Here is a 25,171-nt window from a genome sequence, read left to right as displayed (position 1 = left end):
CCTAAAAGAGGTAAGATTGCAAGCTATACAAATAATTTGGGGAAGATCACTGTAGCAAAAAAAAACAGCAAGTGCAAAGTTCTGATGAGGGGTCATGCTTAGAATATTCAATAATTGAGTAACCGAAGATGAAAAAAGAACAGTGTTCAAAGGATGACTCAAGTTTTAAGCATGAAGGTCCCTCAGGAATTTGCTCTAATAATCACCCTCAACCCTCAAGATGATCTTGAAATTTTAGCCGTCTCTATTGATTCTTTTTCTCTAGCACCTTCAATGCCTAATTCTTCTCTTTTTGCTCCAAAAGAAACACAGCTAATTTTTTTTTGAGTAACAAAAGAAGAAGGCTGAAAGAGTGTGAAAAGGAATGAGTGGTCAACATTCTAAAATACTATAAAAAACAAGTAAGATCTAAATTGAAAATGTGTCCACTGGTAATTAATTGGGCCCTTAAAACTCCTTTACAACCTAGAATTACTATGTATTTCTTTGATATTTTATTACTGAGTAATTGGTAGAAGATAACAGCATCAATAGAAAACAAATTAGAAGTGTAGGTTTGCTTAGGGTGGAGAGGGAGGAGTGGTGGAAGATAAGGAGTTTGACTCTAGATGATCAAGCCCAATGAAGTAGATATCTCCAAGGCTAGTGATAGAGAGTTAGAAAGTTAGAAGTCATTCTAAGTTTACGTGGTGGCAGCCATAAGCATTAAGCTTCAAAAGGCCCCTGGACACACAGTTGTATATTTAGAATTTTATTTAAAAAGATTGTTTGGTCCAAAGATAGAAAATACATTTCATTTCTTGGATAAAATCAGATTAAGTGGCTGCCTAGATACACGTAGAAAAGGCTGCATCTAACTGGAGTAAGTCTCATAATTAATTGCCAGTTTCTTGTTTGGGCACAGAAATCACCTACTGCCATAGCTGAACTAGTCCAAATCCCACTTTTTAAGATGAAGAAACTGAAGTCTGTAGATGTTAGGTGAGTAGCCTGACTCCCACGATGTCTAACTGTACAAAGACTGAATGACTGTGCTTTATTAAGTTTATAATATTTTTTCAAATGTTAAAAAGAAATGAGGTTAATCCCGTCAGCAAGTGAATTCAGACTGGAAGAGAGGACCTGAAATTTAGAAGTTTACAAAACGAATATTAAACATTCACAAGTAAAGTGCTGATTGGTATTGCAAATCAAGGAACTCCCTCTAAAATTAAGGAATACATATAGTAATAATAACCACTCATTTTATGTTTTACATTTAAAAAATACTTTTACTACTCAAAGCAATCTAGAGATTCAGTGCAATCCCTATCAAAATGCCAATGTCATTTTTCACAGAGATAGAAGAAAAATCCTAAGATTCATATGGAACACAAAAAAGAGGCTAAATAGCCAAAGTAATCCTAAGCAGAAAGAATAAAGCTGGAAGCACCACACCACATGACTTTAAAGTACACTACTGGGCTGGGTATGGTGGCTCATACCTGTAATCCAACATTTTGGGAAGCTGAGGAGGGAGGATCACTTGAGCCCAGGAGTTCAAGATCAGCCTGGGTAAGATGGCAAGACCCTGTCTCTACAAAAAATTTAAAAATTAGCCAGGCATGGTGGAATATGCCTGTAGAACCAGCTACTCGGGAGGTTGAGGCAGTGGGATCATGTGAGCCCAGGAATTTGAGGCAGCAATGTGATATGATCACGTCACTGCACTCCAGCCTGGGTAACAGAGTGACACCCCATCTTTAAAAGATAAAATAAAATAAAATATACTACAAAACTATAGTTACCAAAACAGCATGGCACTAGTATAAAAACAGACACATAGACAAATAGAACAGAAAAGAGAGCCCAGAAATAAATCTACACATTTATAGCCAGCTGATTTTTGACAAAGGTGCCAAGAGCACACAATGGGGAATGGATGGCCTCTTCAATAAATGATGTTAGGAAAACTGTATATCCAGATGCAGAAGAATTAAACCCTTATTTAGCACCATATACAAAAATCAACCCAAAATGGATTAAAGACTTAAATATGAAGACTCGGAACTATAAAACTTCCAGAAGAAAAAGGGGAAAAGCTCCATGACATTGGTCTGGGCAATAATTTTTGGGTTAAAACCTCAAAAGCACAGGAAACAAAACCAAAAATAGACAAATGGGACTATGGTAAACAAAAAAGCTTCCCTACAACATAAGAAACAATCAACAGTGTGAAGAGACAACCTGTTGAATGAGAGAACATATTTGCAAACTATTCATCTGACAAGGAACTATATATCCAGAATACACAAGGAACTCAAACAACTCAGTAGTTAAAAAAGAATTCTATTAAAAATTGGGGAAAGGACGTGAGCAGACATTTCTTAAAAGACAAACAAATGGCCAACAGACACATGAAAAAATGCTCAACATCACTAATTATCAGGAAAATGGAAATCAAAACCACAATAAGATATCATCATATCACAGGAAGAATGACTATTATTAGAAAGACAAAAATCAATAGCTATTGGCCAGGATGCACAGCAAAGGGAACTCTTATATGCTGTTGGTGAGAATGTGAATTATTACTAATTCCATAGCCACTATGGAAAAGAGTATGGAGATTTCTCATAAAACTAAAAATGAAGCCTGGGTGTGGTGGCTCATGCCTGTAATCCCAGCACTTTGGGAGGCCAAGGCAGGTGGGATCACCTGAGGTCAGGAGTTTGAGACCAGCCTGGCCAACATGGTGAAACCCCATCTCTACTAAAAATATAAAATTAGCTGGGCATGGTGGCTGAGTAGCCTGTAATCCCAGCTACTCAGGAGTCTGAGACAGGAGAATTGCTTGAACCTGGGAGGCACAGGTTGCAGTGAGCCGAGATCATGCCACTGCATTCCAGCCTGGGCAACAGGGTGAGACAACAGGATGAGACTCCGTCCCCAAAAAAAAAACGAACTACCATACAATCCAGGAATCCCACTACTGGGTATTTATCCAAAGGAAAATAAATCACATATCGAAGGGACTTTTGCACCTATGTTTATTGCAGCACTATTCACAATAGCAAAGATATGGAATCAACTAAGTGTCCTTCAATGGACAAATGGATAAATAAAGTGTGGTATATGTACACAATGGAATAATTTGTAGGAACATGGATGGAACTGGAGGTCATTATATTAAGTGAAATAACCCAGGCACAGAAAGACAAATGCCGCATGTTCTCACTTGAAGGAATGAAGGACATACCATCCCAAAATATGTCATGAAAACACTGGAGAAATTGTAGTTTCCAAAAGGGTGAGCTGATCTGTCTCCTTCTGCATGCAGCAAGCAATAAAGATCCCTCTGGGAGGGCGAGCTGATCTGTCTCCTTCTGCATGCAGCAAGCAATAAAGATCCCTCTGGGAGGGCTACCTTCTCCATACCAGTATGAGAAAATAGCCCTTATCACCAGAGACTTACAATTGAAGGCTGCAATGGACCTGAATAAACACACTTTAATGAAGTAACTCATATCTTCCACCTGTTTTACACCCCCTCGCCAATATATCTCTTAGTGACTTCCCTAGAAATGTTTACCACTTTAGCTAGATTTTCTTTGTCCTGTCACTTTTTCTCAAATTTATCACTCTTTGTCTAAGAAGTATAAAAGCATCTTGTTTGGGGCACTTCAGACTTCACTCTTTTGTAAAGATCCCCATATACACACAAAACTAATATAATTTGTAACTTGTCTCTTGTTAATCTGCCTGGTGTCAATCTGGTTTCCAGATCCTGCTGAAGAGCCCACTGAGGGCTAAAATGGGGGCTGGAGGTGATCTCTGGCTGCCCTACACACTCATATGTGGGAGCTAAAAACGTTCATTTCATGGAGGTAGAGAGTAGGACGATAGATACCAAAGGCTGGGAAGGGTGTATGGATGGGAGAGGGAGATAAAGGGAGGTTAGTGGGTACAAACATGCAATGAAATAGAAATAAGTTCTTTTGTTCAATAACAGAGTAGGGTGACTATAGTTAGCAATAATTTATTGTATATTTCAAAATAACCAGAAGAGTGGACTTGAAATGTTCCCAACACATAGAAATGATAAATGCTAAAGGTAATGAATGAAATACCCTAAATACCCTGACTTGCTTACTATTCATTCTATGCATGTAACAAAATATCACACCCACCCCATAAATACGTACAAATATGTATCAATAAAAAAGAATGCTTCCTTAAACAAAACCCATTACTTAGAAAAATACTTTTACTTTATTATTTCATTTTATAAGTCAAGACAACACAGGGAATGAAGAAAGAGAAGTTCTGTGCCCACAGTGATGATAACCACATTTAGTTTAAAAAACAACCTGAAGGTGTAAGTAATGCAGTTATATTAATTAAAGGTAATAAAGCCTAAAGTTGCTAGTTAAGAGTTTAAGGCTGGCAGAAGAACTCTGGGAAAGCTTGGTACTCTCTCTGTTTAAAGCAAGAGTAAGCTAATTAACTGAAAGCTTAGCTTTATCAACATCTTTAAATTTCACGCTGATATTGGTTATAGAAGTTATCCCATGGGTTACTGTATATGTCTGCTTTGACTTCTAAGACAAAATAAGCTTTATGACAGGCTGTAAGAAAGGCAAATAGCATTATGATAGGCACCTAAATTTGGCATAGTTATATATTAAAATAACCGTTTAAAAATATCTCATGGATATTCTCTTAGAGTAACTATGCTGGCTAAAGAGAAAATCTAATATTTACATTCTTAGGAAAATTAAAGTTGGCTGCACTGAGCTGTATTAGTAAGTTCTCATAGCAGAAATAAAAATTTGATAGCTTAGCTACATAAACTAAGCATGTTTTATAAAATAAATACTGCTTGAATTATGGGCAATAACTAAATTCATAAATGATCAATTTACAGAACCACTACTTCGTATGATGTTAACATTACTCATGTGCCTAACTAATTAGGCCTAGCAGTCTTTTCTGGCTCTTGATTTACACAGCTGAAACAAAACGTTCTATTAAACAAAAACTAACATTATCAGTGATTTTAAGGAAAAAAATATTTTGATTCTATTCTTGTTATAAACTATTTCAGGAGAAGAAACCACAGAGGAGCTCTGCCTTATCATTTGGAGTGCTTCAGGTATTGAATCTAGCTTTGAATCTAAATGCGAAAATTGAGGACTGCTTCCCCCTATATGGTAAGCATTTCCTTGAAAGGGACAAATTTCAGAATTTCTATAGGCAGATCAATTTTACTTCCTCCATAGAAAACCTTAAAACATTACATATTTTTAATAGAGTTATTTTAATCTTTCCCTCCCATTTAAATCTTAAGCAGCATAGTCTGAATAAAAATGCTCAGTTGTATGCCTCTATACTGCCCCTCTAGAGAAAGAGTGCAAACTTAAACATGTCTCATGATCCTTGCCAATTCATAATCAAGAAACAAGATGAGGTTAACTTCGCTCTGTGTCATCTCTCCTGTTTGGGTAGCTGGACACAGAGGCGTATAATGGAGTAATACCAAGGGATCAGTTGCCTAGTTCTGAAGAGTTCCATGTGCAGCTGATGTTGTGCTGATTTCTAGTGACCCAAGAGGCTAAACCACTATCTTTCTGGTACTGAATTAGAGAATCTGCTAGCTTATATTGTCTACACAAGGGACATGATTTTGTATATTACACTAATTAGCTTTGGTATGTTAAATTATTTCATTTTATTTAATTATTCTTCAGCTAAACATGCAGGTAGAAACAAAGCTTAGAGTATGTAGGATAAATAATAATACTTTAAAGTTTATGCCATGTTTCTCATCTAAGAATCTCTATAAGAATGATATTTTTAGTCAATCCTGTTATCTTTTTCAGCTATATAAAAGGCAGGGTTACTTATTTCTTGAGATGGTAGGACATTATTATTTGTTTGGGGTTTTCCTGTCCTTTGGAAAAATTTCAATACTGCATGGTACTTCAAAAGCCATTAGACTGTAAAATCTATGCAGTTTAGATGTAAGAGATAATTAAGTCTAGAATCCTCCATGGTATTAATAGTGTTTGACAGGTTGCAGGGAATCAGTAAATGTTAGATAGCTGGAAGGTGCATGGATGGGCAGGAGCGAAGCAGATAGTAAGCAGACTCTTTGGAGTAGTCCTACCCTTCATGATGGTCATATGGCCGGCCATATGTTAACAGCATCAATCACAGTCAGAACAGCAAGAGAGTATAACTACCAGTTCCATAATGAAAATTCTCTGTGTGGTCTCTGTGCAAATGTACTTAGGGCAGAGCTTCCCTCCAACATACTATGACACATATTTTCCACAAAGAGATTACAGGTATGCTGAAAATAGTGCCCTCCTCAGCCTTTGGGGTGGCAAGGAAAGGCCAGACACAGGAATCTGCAGCTAGGTCCCCTTTTCATTTATCTCAGTAGGCTGGACCAATATTCTCATTTTTTGTGAGTGAAAAACACTGGGAAGAATGGGTCTAGAGTATTGGGATTACAGCCCTAGTGGGGAATGGATTGAAGAGAGAAGAGAGTAAAAATAGGAATATATCAGTGGCTACCAGAAGGGAACTTCCCAATGCTATTTTCTTTCTCAAATATTCTGGTCTTCGGTATGTTTTTTGTATGCCCAATGTCCATTGTTTACCTAAAATAGTAGTTCAGTAAAGAAGGCTCTCTCTCTCTCTCTCCCTCTTTTAAAGCCCTTGTTTCTAAACAAATCTTCCTTGTTTGGATACTGGGTAAAAATTTTAAAAATGATGAGGAGCCATTTCGGGAGAGAATCAGTAAAATGTATTTGAAGGATGTGAGGAAAATAGATCCTTGGGGAGGTAGGAATTGATGACAAAGTGACAAATCAGGAAACAGTAATAGGATCATGGTGAAGTTAGAAAACTGCAGAACAAATGAACTTTCCATATGACTTAATGAGACAGCACAAAGTGGTTTAGGAAAAGACTGTGCTTAGATACACAGCTTGTGCCTAAGGACTCAAATTACTTAATTAACAAAAGGAACAAGTAAGTATTTCTTCTTTTTTTCATCTGTCACAAATTGGTTGAACTTTCCCATTATGACTAATACAAAGTTGAATAAACACATTTGACCTAACTAAATATTGAATGCTGGCAGGGTACTAACCACTAAATGGCAGTTTGGGTACAAATCATCTATCATCATTTTTTATTTTATTTTAAATCTCATTTGGGCTAATATATTAGAGATGTGACCATAGAGTATAAATCTGTAACCCAGGAAGGAAAATAGTTTTTCAGAAAAGAAACATTAATAAAGGCAAATCTGCTCTCTTTCTTCAAGCTTCACCGAAAACACAGGATATGACTTTAAAGTCATTACTTCAAACTGGGAATTCATTAACAATTTTCTCCCATTTGCCAACTGGAAAACTGCAAGGTCTTTTTTTTTTTTTTTTTTTTTTTTACCATGGTTAGGTAGAGGATATTTTTAGAATTTTAAAATATTTTCTTCATAAGCTCTAAAACTTAAATCAAAGTAAGGTCAAGGCATAACACAGAATCCTTAAAGCCCACATATCCAAATTAATTTAAAAAATACTCCCTGATATTCCATATGGTATTGAATAGCATGGGCTTTGGAGTCAGACGCACTAAGGTTTGAATACTGGTTGTGCCATTTCTGTGTGTCTATAGAGGCCATATACTTAAACTTTGAGAGTCCTGGTTCCCTCAACTATAATAGCTAAGATATAATATTTCTCTCTCGGGTGGTTTTGAGTATTGAGATAATATATGAAAGAGTGCCTGGCATGTGACAGGCATGCAATAAATAGTGGCTCTTATTTCTTTAAAAAGGATTTAATGTTTAAGATACAACTTAAAGAGATGAAGATTTGTTATTTAATTCTGTATACATAATTATTAGACAATGATGATTATAATAACTTTGATTTACAATTAATAAGCTCTTATTCATCTTGTGTATCTTTGTTCCACTTCTTATTGCGTCATGATGTTATTCTTCCTTGCTATGTAAGTCTGTAGAGAAATAATTCATTTAAAGATCTTCACATTTACCATTCTCTCAAAGAATGGAGTTGGAGGTTGGGAATAAGAAACAAGAATTCTACATGAGTTAGTGATACATGTAAAAATTAAAATGGAAAAATGTGATTTTATAACTACAAAAGATTATGAGTTGTATTTCAATTAACATAGGGCATTCATCTAATATAATGAAAACAGAAAAAACCTGACAAGATCTAAGCAGAATTCTAGAAGGTATGATGCTATTTTTGTTGCACATTTTCCACTATTTATGAAGTAATTTTGGGGGGGTTAATGTACTTTTTTCCTTAGATTACTTACTCTTTGTCCTTTAGGACCTTGACTCCCAGGTGGTCCTCTTGCCCCCACATGACCCTATATGTTGTAAATTTAAAAGTCAGTTGTAGAATTCACAAGAATACTATCAGAATAATAGCCATAATCTTTCTTATAACATATATCCTTCTCCCAGGACATTTTTACAATTGATTAGTCTTCCTTAAAAATATGCTTTAATCACACTGCCCTCTACCAATATTCTGCTTTTGAAATATTCTACTATTTGGACAAATTTAATATCTGGGTGTTTACACCCTGAACAAAAAATGGAGAAGCTTTTAATATTCACTGACCAAGTCGTTTTCAGAAGGAACACATATGGAGTGACGCAGGAAGGAGATATCCATTGAGCTAGACAGACCGGTCTAATCTGCCTGGCCCATCAAAAAAGCAATGGCTATCATGGTAATATTTCTTTACTATTATTCTAGATATTTATGCCAATCCCATCACATAAAAATAGTTTTTTTGTTATAAAAATGTCACAAAATGTTCCAAATTACTATGCTATAAAAATAGCCTGCAATGGAGATTAAGTTGCTATGTATTATTAAGTCAATTATGATGAATTATTTTTATAGCTATAGTCTTTAATTAAGACTCAACTGGAAAACAAAATTTATTTATCTATTAACCCAAGGTAGATAAAAATGAAGTAAACTTTAGTATTTCAAATTTATTTATTATTTTATGTGACTAAAGATATTAGTAACTGTTCTTGAGACTACTCTTCCTAATTTTAAAAGCCAACAACATATTTGCAAATATACTAGAAAATCGGGCTTATTTTTAAAACAGAAGCTTCACAAATAATAAAAGTCTTCACTGATAAGAAAAGTTCTGCTCAGGGGATCCTAAAGGCCGATCTTGTTCATATTTTAAGTTCACAATAGCTGTCAGATTCTGATAAGCAAAATTAATTTAGGGGAAACATTTCATTATCTTTTTGTAAACAAATGGAATATTTTCAGTACTACAATTTTTGTTTAATAAATACATATTTTTATGAATTTTATCTGGTTGTGATAATATTTACAAATTTCTGAGAAAAATATGTTGAAGCTTACACTTGTAATTTATTTATCCAAGTGGTCTCACTTCTAATCTTAATAATCCTGTTTCCTTATATGTGGTTATTCAAAAGAAACTTCAAAGCATTTTAGTTTAGGTTGCAGAACTGAAATTGATTGTATACCAAGTAGAGGTGAGGCAGTTCAAGATATCATGACAAATTCAAGAGTGTTTTGTATAGTTGGGAGAGAAGCAGTCTCCACTAGTTTACACATGACTTACTTTGAATAAAAACCAACAATAAAGCATAAGAATTTATGAGTTTAAATTAAAATAAACATTCTGGAAGGAATCATAAAGTCTTTCCTGTACTTACAGGTAATCCCAATGGACCGATAGGTCCTGGAACCCCAGGAGGACCTGGATATCCCTATAATTTAAGGAAAATATAAAAGAAGTAAAATATTCATGACTTTAAATTATTTTCATTGAAGACAAGCCAGTAAATTATAAACAATAATAAAAAGGGATAATTTGACACAATGTTTCTTTTGTAACCAAGATATGAAAGGCCACAGGAAATATTCTGCAGATAGACCATAGAAATAAAAAAAATTTTTATGTAGTTTTATTTACATAGAAACTATATATCCATTTATTAGAAGGTTTTTGCCTAGAGAAGAAAATTGCTAGCCAGAATCACATACTACAGCCTATTTATAAGAGAACATTCATTTCATTTTTCTGAAGATCATGTTATCTTATCCATGGATATATGTTGTGTTATATAGGTTATGAAACTATATCCTTTTCGGAGAGGTCCAGGAGCTCTCTAATTAAGTAATGTAAATGTGTACAAATATTCTAGCATTTCAAACTTTAGAAGGACCACACACTTTATGGTATTAACACTGATTCAACAAATGCGTTAGGAGGTAATGATTCTTGAAGTTGATTAGTCTTACAGGCATGCTAAATTTCCTAGCTGACAGCAACTGGAAATTGCATAGCTTAAAAAACAAAACAAAACAAAACACTTACAGGACTTTTCTGATAATATAGAAGTTAGTTAAAATCAATTTGTAGACAGTATTATGTGCCACCAGATCCATCGCAAGGTATTTTCTGTATGGAATATCCTTTTATTGATAATAATTATTCACTCCAGTTCCTGCCATACTTAGAAAACTATTTAGTAAGTTAAAAAGATGCAACCCAAATATAAAATTTGTCAGCTATTTCCTATATTAAAAGTGTAAGAGAATAAGATGAATTCTGGATTCTAAGCTCTCATATGTCAAAAAACTACATCATGACCACAAACTCATGGAAGAATGGCAATGCTGATATGTGTCATATCAACAATAGGCTGTAGAAGAATAAGTAGAACTCTAATTTTAAAAGGTGAAAGATTTATACAATCCGAAGAGAAATCACAGTATGTAGAATTCTAATTGAATTTTCTTCTTTATCTTTTTAAGCAAATGTGGTGGTCAAATTCCTCTCCTAAAACTAGAATCATTTGACTAAGCCATCTCATTTACATGCTTTTGAGTACCTTAGTATCACATAGCATTCTGGGAGATAAACCATTTAAAAATAAAATTCTATGGGAAATTTAACATTTTTTACTCAGTTAAATTCCAGCCCAGGCAATTCCATCTCTGGAATGACTTGCTTTTATTGCATTCTTTGGAAACATATTTTTCAAATCACTGAGCTCTTACCATAACACCTTTTTCTCCCTGGGGACCTAGTGGGCCTGGACTTCCACGTTCTCCCTTTTAAGAGAACAAAGAAAAAAGAGTAACATAGAGGCATATTAATTAGTCATGACTGAGCTAAGCCTAGAAAGAAAAACTGTCAGCCAGAATCATGTCTTACATGCATACATCATTCTTATTTCCAATAATTTTTAAATTTACAAATTTGGCACTTTATCTTAAAATTATTAGACTTTTAATAAAATAAAATTATCTTAAGATGTTTTTTGGAGAAAAATATTAAAGGCCTTATTAAAATGAAGAAAATAGAAATTATGGATAAACAAGACTTAAAAGTGAGCACACATCATATGTTAAAGTTTTGTAAGAAATGCTTACTATTTTATGAGACATACAAAATATGAGAATAGTGAAAGTATCAAAGCATATTAAAATGTAACAAATCTGTGTAACCATTTAAGAAAATTTTATTTTATAGTCTGCCTACCACAATTAAGTGCCATAAGAAATAAGTCTGGAAGATCATGATAATCAAATCTGTCATAGCAGCTTAAAAAGACTAAACTGATTCACATTAAAATTCTCAAGAGTATCAACATTTTAGTATAGAAGATTTAACTCAGCACAGAAATAACTAATTGGGTGAAAAAAATTATAATGAAAAAATTTTTAACTGCACTCATTTTGTTACATTGTTAGTAAAAAATCAATAAGTATATATTAAGTATGTAATATTTAAGTAATTGAGAATGTAGTACATGAGAGTTAGAAGAGATATTTAAAAAACTTAACTTAGATTCTACCCTCAGTAACTGCAGACACTGCAGACATGATATTAACAGAGATGAAACAACCAGAGAGTAAGTAAATTTTGACTATGTGGTACTATTCTAAGTCCAAGAAGTGAAGAAATTAGGAAGGATGAGAGGAGTCTGTGGACTTCATAGGGGAGATGGGAATTCAGCTGAGTCCAACAGTTTGGTTTTGAAAAAACAGAGGGAAGGAGAGAGGATATTTTAGTTCAAGAAAATAGTAAGAATGGAAATAGGAACAAGCTCAAGCACAAGATGGGGAGAGAGAAAGGTAAAATGGTAACTTATTCTTCTTTTTCAAAAACTGCTTTCTTTCAAGCCTCTCATAGGAGGCTTGCTCTCATGAAGTCGATTTATATATTTTCTAGTCAGAAATCTAGACTGTTCCATCTTTTCTCTTCAGAGCACATCTTTATAATCAAAAGGGTACTCTGCCCTTTAAAAATTAGAAACCTACATGCTGTTAGCTATATTTCAATATATTTAAGATATTCAGTATAGGTAATGTGCTCAAGTTATAAGTGATTTCTAATTAACATAAAAGATCATATGAAAGTTTGCCTTTTGAATTTAGCCTAGATTTCTTCCTATAAAACAAAATAATTCTTAAAAAATTACCTTTTCACCAATGCTTCCAGTCATCCCAACTTCTCCAGGTAAGCCAACAGGTCCCTTTTAGGAAAAAAAAATAACAGAAAATACACACATATTGTATTGCTATTGTAGTGCCTGGGTCTTAAATCACCTGTAATCACTATGTTTCTTTCTAACTTATCCTAAATGTTATCTTGGAGTAAAATTCCTCCTTGTATAGCTATGCAGTCTGTGACTTCATATCAGAATTAATTTATTCAGTCAGTCAACAAAAATATATCAGTGCCTAAAATATAACAGGCACTACGCTGGGAGGCAATGAGTTTCAAATCCACAGTCGCTGTCCATGTGGAACTGACATTCTACTAGATTTTATAAAACCCCTGACGTTTTCATACCTGTTTGATGTGGATATATTCGTTTAAGAAATCATTTCTGTAACTACCTTTTTTGAAAGCCCCTCAATACACAAGCGGACAGAACATGCCTATCATTCATTCATCCACTCAAGAAATATTTGGTGCCTACTCTGTGCCAGGCACTGTGATGGTTGCTAAGATTTCATTACTGAGGAAGACAAATCTAGACCCTGCCCTCTTGAGGCAAAAAGTCTCATAACAGGGAGACAAAAGCAACTAAATTAAAAGTTAAATAATTATAAATTCTGACATAAGCTCATAAAGGAAACAATAATATTGCTGAAGAGGAGAATAAAAGAGAAGACCTATTTTAGCACAGATGGTCAGGGAAGACTGAGGCCTGACATTTAATATGAAATCTGAATAATAATAAGAGGCCAGCCAGCCAAAGAAGGGAGGAAGAATATTCTAGGTAGGGTAAATGGCTTGAGTAAGGAATGAAATTGATTTGCTAGAAGATGTTAAAGAAGGTAATCAGTTACACCATTTCAGAGTGACCACGTCTCAGGGTTTTTCCATCTTTGTCTTTACGGATTCTCAATTATTTCTCCTTCAAACAGTACAGAAAGCAAAAAGAATAACACAGAACAAGCTTGACAAGAACATAATCTCTTTCCTGTCTTAAATCATAAGCAGTTACTTTCTACTTTTATTTAAAGACAAATGAAACTTTTTTCAATAGCTACCATGCAAAGACCTTGCTTAGATAGATTCTCATACGATAGTATACATTAGCATACAGAAAGCATTGACTCATGAAAAATGACTTGTCGTTTATCTAATGCATTGAGCATGATTTTACCCTTACAGATCTCTATCTATCTAATGATCCCATATATATATAACATATATTAAGTGTTTTCTATGTGCCTGATTTAATCTTCACAACCAGCAGATATAGTAGTATTATCATGATTCCCCTTTGACAGATGAGGCAGATGAATTAAACAGTTTGCTGACGCAGATGAGGTTAAATGGTATGGATGAGTTTAAGTGGCTATTGAGCACTTGAAATGTGGTTAGTGCAAATTGACACATACTGTAAATGTAAAAGACACCAGATTTTGAAGACTTATCATAGAAAGAATGTAAAATAGCTAACTAATGATTGCTTACATCGGTTACGTATTAAAATGATACTGATTTGATATACCGGTGTAAATGAAATATTACTAAAATCAGTTCACCTCTTTCTTTTTATCTTTTTTAATGTGGCTACTAGAAAATTTAAAATTATATATGTGGCTTATAATTTTGACTTGCATTATATGTCTATTGGACAGCCCTGATGTATACTTTTAGGCACTATGCTAATATCATTGCTTAAATCTAGTTGGAAGTGATTTAATAATTTGTTTCTGTGGTTTTTAAGTGTAAGAGACTGAACACTTTCATTCTGAGACAATCTATTATCAATGTTCATGCGCATGGAATTCACTGGTCTCACTGTGTTCTCCACCATTCTGAGACAGCTGGTTTGATAAAATGGTGAAATGGCATTTTTAAGACTCAGTTACAAGGCCAGCTAGGTGACAATACTTTGCAGGGTTGGGGCAAGACTTTCCAGAAAGCTATATATGCTCTGAATCAGTGTCCAATATATGGTGCTGTCTCTCCTATAACTAGGATTTTGGGGGCCAGGAATCAAGGGGTGGAAATGGGAGTGGTACTACTCACTATTACCCCTATTCATCCACTAGAAAATTTTTTGTTTCTGCTCATGCTCTGCTGGACTAAAGGTCTTAGTTCCAGAGGGAGGAATGCTTCCACCAGGAGACACAACGATGATTCCACTGAACTAGAAGTTAAGACTGCCATCCGGCCACTTTGGGCTTCTTATGCCCCTGAATCAACAGGCAAAGAAGGGAGTTACTGTGTTGGCTATGTTGCTTGATTCTGCCTCCCACAGGGAAATGGGACTACTACTTCACAATGGAGGTAAGGAAGAGTGTGAATAAAATACAGGAGATCCCTTAGGGTGCTTCTTAATATCACCACGCTCTGTGATTAAGGTCAATGGAAAATTACAACAACCCAGTTCAGGCAGGACTACTTACTAGTAGCCCAAATTCTTCCGGAATGAAGGTTTGGGTCACCCCATGTCTTAGTCCATCCAGGCTACTATAACAAAAATACTGCAGGCTGGGTGACTTTAACAACAAATATTTATTTCCCACAGTGTTGGAGGCTTAGAAGTCTAAGATCAAGGCACCAGTAGATTCAGTATCTAGTGAGGGCCTGCTCCCTGGTTCATAGATGGCAGAGCCCTCATGACCTAATCATCTCCCAAGGTCTACACCACCTCATACCTTACATTGGTCATTAGAATTTCAACATATGAATTTTGCACAGGATAAAAACATTCAGTTCATAATACCCCACCAGGTACAGATCCCAACTAGCTGAGGTGCTTGCTGATGGCAAACGGAATAAAGAATGGGTAGCGGAGAAGGTAGTTTTAAATATCAGCTATGACCATGTGACCAGTTACAGAAACGAAGACTATAATTGTCATGAGTATTTCATCGTTATTTTGTCATGAATGTGTGTGTGTGTATGTGTGTGTGTGTGTGTGTGTGTGTGTGTGTGTGTGTGTGCAGCAAATATCTTTGGTTCTTTTCTTCTCATTTCTTTTTTTCTCTTCTTTTTTTTTTTTTTCTTGAGATGGAGTCTCACTCTGTCACCCAGCTTGCAGTGCAATGGCACGATCCTGGCTCACAGCAACCTCTGCCTCCTGGCTTCAAGCGATTCTCCTGCCTCAGCCTCCTGAATGGCTGGGATTACAGGCGTGCACCACCATGCATGATTAAATTTGGTATTTTCAGTAGAGACAGGGTTTCACCATTTTGGACAGGCTGGTCTTGAACTCTTGACCTCAAGTGATCTGCCCACCTCGGCCTCCCTAAGTATTGGGATTACAGGTGTAAGCCACTGCTCCTGGCCTCTCACTTCTTTATCATATAACATAAGACGTATTGACCTTATAACAGTATCTAAGTATGGTTAATTTTACATCATAGTATTTAAGTTACAGGTTATAAAGGAGAAGAGTAAACATCACTCAAGGACTTTACACCCTCTTCTGGAAGAGGTTAGTGAGTTTTTGGTTACATGCAGGATAATGATATCATGTTAGGCAGAATTATGATCTTATTATTGTCTTTATTTGAAGGTTAAGTATGGTTTAAAGAGATGCATTTGGGGGTCAACTTGACAATGGGGAGGGGCTGTCATGGTTAATTTTATGTGTCAAGGTCACTGGGTTACGGAATGCTCAGATATTTGGCTAAACATTATTTCTGAGTGTATGTTGTTTCTAGGTGAGATTAACATTTAAATAGGTAAACTGACTAAAGCAGATTGCCTTTCCCAATGTGGGTGGGCACTGTCCAATCTGTTGAGGATCTGAATAAAACAAAAAGGCAAAGGAAAGGAAACTTTTCTCTCCATCTGACAGCTTAGGCTGGGACATTAGTCTTCTCCTGCCTTTGAACTAGGACAGCATTGACTCCTAGTTCTCAGGCCTTTGGACTTGGAATAGAATTTAAATAATCAATGCTGTAGGTCTCAGGCCTGTGGACTCTGATAGAACTTACACTGTCAATTCTTGTGGTTCTCAGGCCTTTGAACTTGGACTGGAACTATACTGGATTTCTAGGATCTCCTGTTTGTGGATGGAAGACTGTGAGATTTTTTTTTTAGCCCCCCACAATCATGTGAGCCAATTCTTTATAATAAATCAATCTATCTATATCTATATCCTGTTGGTTCTGTTTCTCTGGAAAACCCTAACTAATGCTGTCAATCAAATCTGAGCAGGAAAAATGAAATAGAGCTATCTGTTGTGAGACAGTAAACAAAATAACAGAAACTGAACACAGACTAGTCAAACTATTCGGAAAAAATCATTTTTCTTTTTGAGACAGAGTCTCACTGTGTCGCCTGGGCTGGAGTGCAGTGGTATGATCTTGGTTCACTGCAACTTCAGCCTCCTGGGTTCATGCAATTCTCCTGCCTCAGCCTCCTGAGTAGCTGGGACTACAGGCACAGAGCATCATGCCCGGCTAATTTTTTGTTTTTGTTTTTAGCAGAGATGGGGTTTCACCATGTTGGCCAGGCTAGTCTCGAACTCCAGACTTCAAGTGATCCACCCGCCTTGGCCTCCCAAAGTGATAAATCCTTTTTCTAAGACATACGATCTAGGGGAGTGAATGCAGTAGGCTCGTTTAGCTTATCCCATGTGCACCAGAATAATATAACCTACAAATGTATTCTGCTTAGCCTATATAGCATTTACTAAACTGAACTAGGTAAAAACATTTAAAAATCTGGAGATTTTACATATAAATACTTTATATATAAAGATTTATAAAATTATTAGCTTCAGATGACCTAGCAAATGTAGACAAACATTCTCAAAGGCAAATATTGGACAGAACTAAGTAACTGTTGTACTGTTGAGATCCAGATGCACTATTTACTTTGCTATTCCCTATTGTCTCCTATACATGGCCCATTTTACTTACTCATACTATCTGCCTGGTCCCAATAGGGCATCTGAGTTTTTTACTTCATGTAAGTATTAAAAGGTGCAGTCAGTCAAAAGGGCATAATTGGAAGATAGAGGTTCTCACTAAAAAGTAGATAGTTCACAGGGTTCCAGCCATGCCCATGGATATCTTTAATAAAACTTAAAGTTGGAGAACATAGATTAAAAATGGTTTCCTTGCAGCCTAGGCAACATAGGGAGATCACATCTCTATAAATAATCTATACATAATAATAATAAAATTAGCTGGGTGTGGCAACACGTTCCTGTAGTCCCAGCTACTCATGAAGCTGAGGTGTGAGGATCGCTTGGACTCAGGAGGTCAAGGTTGCAGTAAGCCTGAGTGACAGAGCAAGACCCTGTCTCCAAAATACATAAAAAGAAAAACGTACTATTTCAGTACCTTAAAAAGTCTAACCAAAACATATGTCAAATCTGATAATACCACAAGTGTTGGCTAGAATGTAAGGAAAGAAGAACTCATACATACACAGCAGGAAATAGCAGGAAATAGTATAAATTGGTACAATCACTTTGGAGAACAATTTATTATATATAGTAAAATTGAAGATGCCCCTAACTTACAACTCAGCACTTCTAGTTGTTCACATGGAATTCTACTTTCACATGTATGTACTAGGAGACATATAGGAAGACGTTCATTGCTGTATTATTTAAGTACAAAAGTAGAATCATCGGCATTATCAGTATGGACACAGATAAACTAAAATGCATTCATACAATAAAGAAAACTCTTGAATGACCAATACTGAGAAATAAACAGAAAACCTCAACACCAGCTAAAATTAATAGACCAGATCTATATGTATCAACATGGATAAACATTTTAGGAATATAATGTTGACTGAGAAAACAGCATAAATCCTTTTCAAAAGGATACATCATTATGTGTTTTGTGCAAAATTTTAAAACGCATACAATAATCTAATTTCTTACTGGCAGAAGACACATGGGAATTATATACACAACTTTAAGATAAGGGCTAATGTCTGTATATAGAGTAGTGGCTCATTATTTTTTTATTTTGAATTTCTCTGATAACTAGTTTCTCTGAGTCTGAACTTCTCTTCATTTATGTGTTCATGTTTTGGACTTTTTCTGCTTAATTCTTATCCATGTCCTTTGCTCAACTTATTTTTTCCCATTAAGATTTCCTAAATTTTCTTGATGATTTTCAGGAATTTTTATATATTTGAAGTATAAACTTCTTATTGGTTTTATTTTATTTTATTTATTCATGTTTTGGGCTTTTTCTGTGTAATTCTTACCCATGTCTTTGCTCAATTTATTTTTTCCCATTAAGATTTCCTATATTTTCTTGATGATTTTCAGGAATTTTTATATATTTAAAGTATAAACTTCTTACTGGTTTTATTTATTTATTTATTTATTTGAGATGGAGTCTTGCTCTGTTGCCCAGGCTGGAGTGCAGTGGCATGATCTCTGCTCACTGTAACCTTTGCCTCCCAGGTTCAGCTTGATCCTGCCACCTCAGCCTCCCACCTCAGCCTCCTGAGCAGCTGGGACTATAGGCATGCACCACGACGCCAAGCTAATTTTTTTTTATTTTTTTATTTTTATTTTTTTTTATTAAAGTTTTAGGGTACATGTGCACGGACGGGGTTCCACCATGCTGGCCAAGCTGGTCTCAAACTGCTGACCTCAGGTGATCTGCCCGCCTTGGCCTTCCAAAGTGCTGGGATTACAGGCATGAGATACCGTGCCCAAACCTTATTGGTTTTAGATGTTCTAAATTCCTTCTTGTGATAAATCACCTGTGAAATTATTTTTGATATCTTTCATTGACAAGAAGTCCTTAATTTTTATGTGGCCATAACCAGTGTGGTTTTTTTTTTTTTTTGGCCTTATGATTTGTATTTTCTGGATCTTGTTTAAGAAAGCTTTCCTTATTTCTATGTCATTAAATAATGGGCATTCTTTTCTATTGGTGTTAACTTTTCTATCTAGAAAAGTTTCTTTAATCCATCTGGAGTTCAATTTTCACATGGTATAAGATAGGGATCCAGTTTTAATTTTTTGCATACAGGGACCCAGTTTTCCAAATACTATATATTCAATACTATTTCTTACCCACCCATTGGTTTATGGTGCCATTCTTATCTTATACATGGCTTATTTCTAAGCTTTCTAGTCTATCTTATGATGATTTGTCTGTTTTTCTCCCTTTGCAAATTTCTCTCACTCCATTTTTCTAATGTTTTTACGGCTGTCTCTACTACAGACTGAAAATAAGCATGCCAACAAAGGTTTATATCAGTGGTAAGGAATGTGAACATACAGGCTTTAAATCTATTCAGTCTTTAAGTCTATATTACTCTTTGAAACTGTCTACACACTTGGAAATAATAGATGAATTAGACAAAGATATTTAAAGCTGAGGTCTGCCAAATTTCATGGAATCTAAGATATCATGGATTGTAAGATACACCAATATTTTTTAAATCTCTGAATAGAGAAAAAAATCTCCCAAGCAATTGTAATTTACCACTGATCATGAGAAATATCTCAATTTTTAAAATGTGAAAATGTGAAAAGAAAAAATGGTATAGCAGATTGTTTTACTGTTCGAAATATTCACTGCTCCTTTCTGTGGAAGGATTATACCTCCCTATGCTACTGATGTCAGACTTGGCCATATAATTTGGAGTGCCCCTCACCATGGGAGGAATATACCCCTGCATCTTATTAATGTCATTCTTCTCTATGTAACTTCAAATAAATAGAAAGTGATATGTACCACTTTTTTTTTTTTAAGTCAGTTTCTTTTTTCCTTTTGCCGTGAGACTAAACATGTTCCACACAGGCACTGCTCCTTAAGCCTGAGTCTCCGAATGCAGATAACATGTAACAGAGTCACAGCCAACCCACAGTGTATAGAGTGCAAGTAAGAAATAAACTTTTATTATTGTAAACCACTAATATATTCAGGCTGTTTCTTTCTGAAGCATAATTTAGCCTAAACTGACTGATGCAATATGTCCTTTTAAGCTGATATGACATGGCAATTATTAACAGGAGAAGCATGTGGTTTTCTCTAATTTTATCCCAAGTGCTAATGACCCTAAGAGATAGATGGAGCCACAAGAAAGAGGGAGCCTGGGCCAGGCATGGTGGCTCATGCCTGTAATCCCAGCACTTTGGGAGGTTAAGGCAGGAGGATTGCTTGAAGCCAGGAGTTCAAGACCAGCCTGGGCAACAAAGTGAGACACTGTCTCTACAAAAAAAGAAAAATTAAAAATTAGCTAGGTGTGGTGGCCTGTGTCTGTAGTCCCAGCTACTCAGAGGACTGAGGCGGGAGGCTTGAGCCCAGGAGTTGGAGGCTGCAGTGGAGCTATGATTGCATCACTGCACTCTAGCCTGGGTGACACAGTGAGACCCTGTTTTATTAAAAAATAAAAACAACAACAACAAAAACCAAGAGAGAGCACCTGGTTTTCTTAATCAACTTGTAGGGGAGAGCTACTTAGGAACACCTTCACCAGACAATTAACATGGGCAAAAATAACTTTCTGTTGTGCTAAAACAACATAAAATATTTAGGTTTACTTATTATGGCAGTTAGTGTTATCCTAAAAATACAGTGAATTTACGTATTAACATAAAATTGAAAAACTGTGAAATCTAACTCAATTAGTTTATTCGAAAGTTAATCTCACAGAAAGTGCACTGAATCAATTTCCAGTTTAGTACAGTTGCAAATCAATTTCTTCAATAAATGCAAAATGAGGTGAAGAAAATAAAATTAAGCATATTTATTTGTTCATGTAACAGATCCTGTGCTAAGATTTAGCTGGAGAGGATATAGAGATGAGTAAAATATACTAAGGAGTTCAAAATCCAGTAAATTGGAATAAGGTAAATGTATATTTTCTAAAAGTTAACAGAAGAAGAAGTAAAATAATATCTAACACAAAGGCAGAAGAGATTATATCTGGTTGAAAACATGAGAAAGGACTTTACAGAGAAGGCAGCATCTCAGGTATGGTTACGTGTTGACGTGATGAAATGGTGAAAGTGTATTCCAAGCAGAGGGAATGTTTTGAGCTAAAGATGGGAGGGAGCAAATGATAAAACATTTGCAAACACAAAGTTAATCCACATTGTCTGGGATACAGAATATGTGTAGGGGAATAGGCTGGGATAGATACATTGGTTATATACTATAGAGGGCTTTGAATACCAAGTGAGAAATTTGTGTTTGTGGTATCTGCAGAAGAGTGCGTGCTTGTAGAAGAATCACTATTGGTTTTCAGTAAAGGAGGAATGTAATCATATCTAGACTTGAATGGGTGGTAATTTAACATCACTGTGTTTAATGTGTAGAAATGGGAAAAATAGAAAATAGGACAAACAAATCATTATAATAGTCCAGATTAAATGTAATGACTGGTATGAGGACAATATCATCATTAAAAAAAACAGTAAGCTCAGGAGAAAAGCCACTGTTAGAGGAAAAGTGACGAAGTAAGCCAACAGACAGTTGTGCTTGTAAAGAGTCTATCTTGAAATACTGATTTGTGTCTCCATAAAACAATCAATTGTTGAAATAATAAGAATGATGTAGTACGTATGCTGATGATAAACCAGGAACAAGAAGAGAATCTAATGAAGGTTCATTGGAGGCAAGAGGTAGAAAAAAAAAAACAACAAAAAAAGAAAGAGTCACAAAAGAAAGAGTCAAATAGTCATGTTCCAAGATGGCCAAATAGGAACAGCTCTGATCTGCAGCTCTCAGCATGATCTGCATTTCCAACTGAGGTACCTGGCTCATCTCATTGGGACTGGTTGGACAGTGGGTGCAGCCCATGGAGGGTGAACCAAATCAGGGTGGGGCATCGCCTCACCTGGGAAGTGCAAGGGGTCAGGGGATTTCCCTTTCCTAGCCAAGGGAAGCCGTGACAGAATACACCTGGAAAATCGGGACACTCCTGCCCAAATACTGCAGTTTTCCAACAGTCTTAGCAAATGGCACACCAGTAGATTATATCCTGTGCATGGCTTGGCAGGTCCCAGGCCCATGGAGCCTTGCTCACTGCTAGAGCAGCAGTCTGAGATCGACCTGTGAGGCAGCAGCCTGGCAGGGGGAGGGGCATCTGCTATTGCTGAGGCTTCAGTAGGTAAACAAAGTGGCCAAGTATACACGCAGGTGCCCCTCTGGGATGAAGCTTCCAGAGGAATGATCAGGCAGCAATATTTGCTGTGCTGCAGCCTCCACTGGTGATACCCAGGCAAACATGGTCTGGAGTGGACCTCCAGCAAACTCCAACAGACCTGCAGCTGAGGGACCTGACTCTTAGAAGGAAAACTAACAAACAGAAAGGAATAGCATCAACATCAACAAAAAGGACATCCACACAAAAACCCCACCTGTAGGTCACCATCATCAAAGACCAAAGGTAGATAAAACCACAAAGATGGGGAGAAACCAGAGCAGAAAAGCTAAAAATTCTACAGAGTGCCTCTTCCCCTCCAAAGGATCACAGCTCCTCAGCAGCAATTGAACAAAGCTGGGCAGAGAATGACTTTGATGAGCTGATAGAAGTAGGCTTCAGAAGGTCAGTAATAACAAACTTCTCTGAGCTAAAGGAGGATGTTGGAACTCATCACAAGGAAGCTAAAAACCTTGAAAAATGATTAGATGAATGGCTAACTAGAATAAACAATGTAGAGAGGACCTTAAGTGACCTGAGGGAGCTGAAAACCATGGCATGAGAACTACGTGACGCATGCACAAGCTTCAATAGCTGATTCGATCTAGTGGAAGAAAGAGTATCAGTGATTGAAGATCAAATTAATGAAATAAAGCAAGAGGAGAAGTTTAGAGAAAAAATAATAAAAAGAAATGAACAAAGCCTCCAAGAAATATGGGATTATGTGAAAAGACCAAATCTACATTTGATTGGTGTACCTGAAAGTGATGGGGAGAATGGAACCAAGTTGGAAAACACTCTTCAGGGTATTATCCATGAGAACTTCCCCAACCTAGCAAGGTAGGCCAACAATCAAATTCAGGAAATACAGAGAATGCCACAAAGATACTCCTCGAGAAGAGCAACTCCAAGACACACAATTGTCAGATTCACCAAGGTTGAAATGAAGGAAAAAATGTTAAGGGCAGCCAGAGAGAAAGGTCAGGTTAACCACAAAGGGAAGCCCATCAGACTGAGAGTGGATCTCTTGGCAGAAACTCTACAAGCCAGAAGAGATGGGGGCCAATATTCAACTTTCTTAAAGAAAAGAATTTTCCACCCAGAATTTCATATCCAGCCAAACTAAGCTTCATAGGTGAAGGAGAAATAAAATCCTTTACAGACAAGCAAATGCTGAGAGATTTTGTCACCACCAGGCCTGTCTTACAAGAACTGAAGGAAGCACTAAACATGGAAAGGAATAACTGGTACCAGCTGCTGCAAAAAACATGCCAAATTGTAAAGACCATCGATGCTAGGAAGAAACTGCATCAACTAACGGGCAAAATAACCAGGTAACATCATAATGACAGGATCAAATTCACACATAACAATATTAACCTTAAATGTAAATGGACTAAATGCCCCAATTAAAAGACACAGACTGGCAAATTGGATAAAGAGTCAAGACCCATCAGTGTGCTGTATTCAGGAGACCCATCTCACATGCAGAGATACACATAAGCTCAAAATAAATGGATGGAGGAAGATCTACCAAGCAAACGGAGAACAAAAAAAAAGCAAGGGTTGTAATCTTAGTCTCTGATGAAACAGACTTTAAACCAACAAAGATCAAAAGAGACAAAGAAGGCCATTACATAATGGTAAAGGGATCAATTCCACAAGAAGAGCTAACCATCCTAAATATATATGCAACCAATACAAGAGCACCCAGATTCATAAAGCAAGTCCTTAGAGATCTACAAACAGACTTAGACTCCAACACAATAATAATGGGAAACTTTAACACTCCACTGTCAATATTAGACAGATCAATGAGACAGAAGGTTAAAAAGGATATCCAGGACTTGAACTCAGCTCTGCATCAAGTGGATCTAATAGACATCTACAGGACTCTGCACCCCAAATTAACAGAATATACAGTCTTCTCAGCAACATATCACACTTATTCCAAAATTGACCACATAGTTGGAAGTAAAGCACTCCTCAGCAAATGTAAAACAACAGAAATCACAATACTCTCTCAGACCACAGTGCAATCAAATTAGAACTCAGGATTAAGAAACTCACTCAACACTGCACAACTACATGGAAACTGAACAACCAGCTCCTGAATGACTACTGGGTAAACAACAAAATGAAAGCAGAAATAAAGATGTTCTTTGAAACCAATGAGAACAAAGACACAACATACCAGAATCTCTGGGACATATTAAAAGCAGTGTGTAGAGGGAAATTTATAGCACTAAATGCCCACAAGAGAAAGCAGGAAAGACCTAAAATTAACACCCTAACATAACAATTGTAAGAACTATAGAAGCAAGGGCAAACAAATTCAAAAGCTAGCAGAAGGCAAGACATAACTAATATCAGAGCAGAACTGAAGGAGACAGAGACAGAAAAAAACCTTCAAAAAATCAATGAATCCATGAACTGGTTTTTTGAAATGATCAAAAAAATTGATAGACCGCTAGCAAGACTAATAAAGAAGAAAAGAGAGAAGAAT

The 25,171-nt window shown here is 36.1% G+C and overlaps 1 protein-coding gene across 6 annotated transcripts in view; it reads right to left on the bottom strand.

Annotated features, from left to right (window-relative positions):
- Positions 1-25,171, bottom strand: part of COL24A1 (collagen type XXIV alpha 1 chain) — a 404,239-nt gene that overhangs the window by 157,513 nt on the left and 221,555 nt on the right. For all 6 annotated transcript variants that reach the window (XM_016921775.4, XM_063799997.1, XM_063799993.1 and 3 more), the window contains 4 exons: positions 12,530-12,583; positions 11,103-11,156; positions 9,752-9,805; positions 8,347-8,400 (listed from right to left, as the gene is read on the bottom strand). In XM_016921775.4, coding sequence (XP_016777264.1) covers positions 8,347-8,400; positions 9,752-9,805; positions 11,103-11,156; positions 12,530-12,583 — 216 coding nt within the window. The remainder of the gene's footprint in view (positions 1-8,346; positions 8,401-9,751; positions 9,806-11,102; positions 11,157-12,529; positions 12,584-25,171) is intronic.

This window comes from Pan troglodytes, chromosome 1 (genome assembly GCF_028858775.2).
Source record: "Pan troglodytes isolate AG18354 chromosome 1, NHGRI_mPanTro3-v2.0_pri, whole genome shotgun sequence".
Taxonomy (NCBI): Eukaryota; Metazoa; Chordata; class Mammalia; order Primates; family Hominidae; genus Pan; species Pan troglodytes.
The sequence above is the reverse complement of the archived record's forward strand: the minus strand, read 5'-3'. Positions and strand labels throughout refer to the sequence as shown.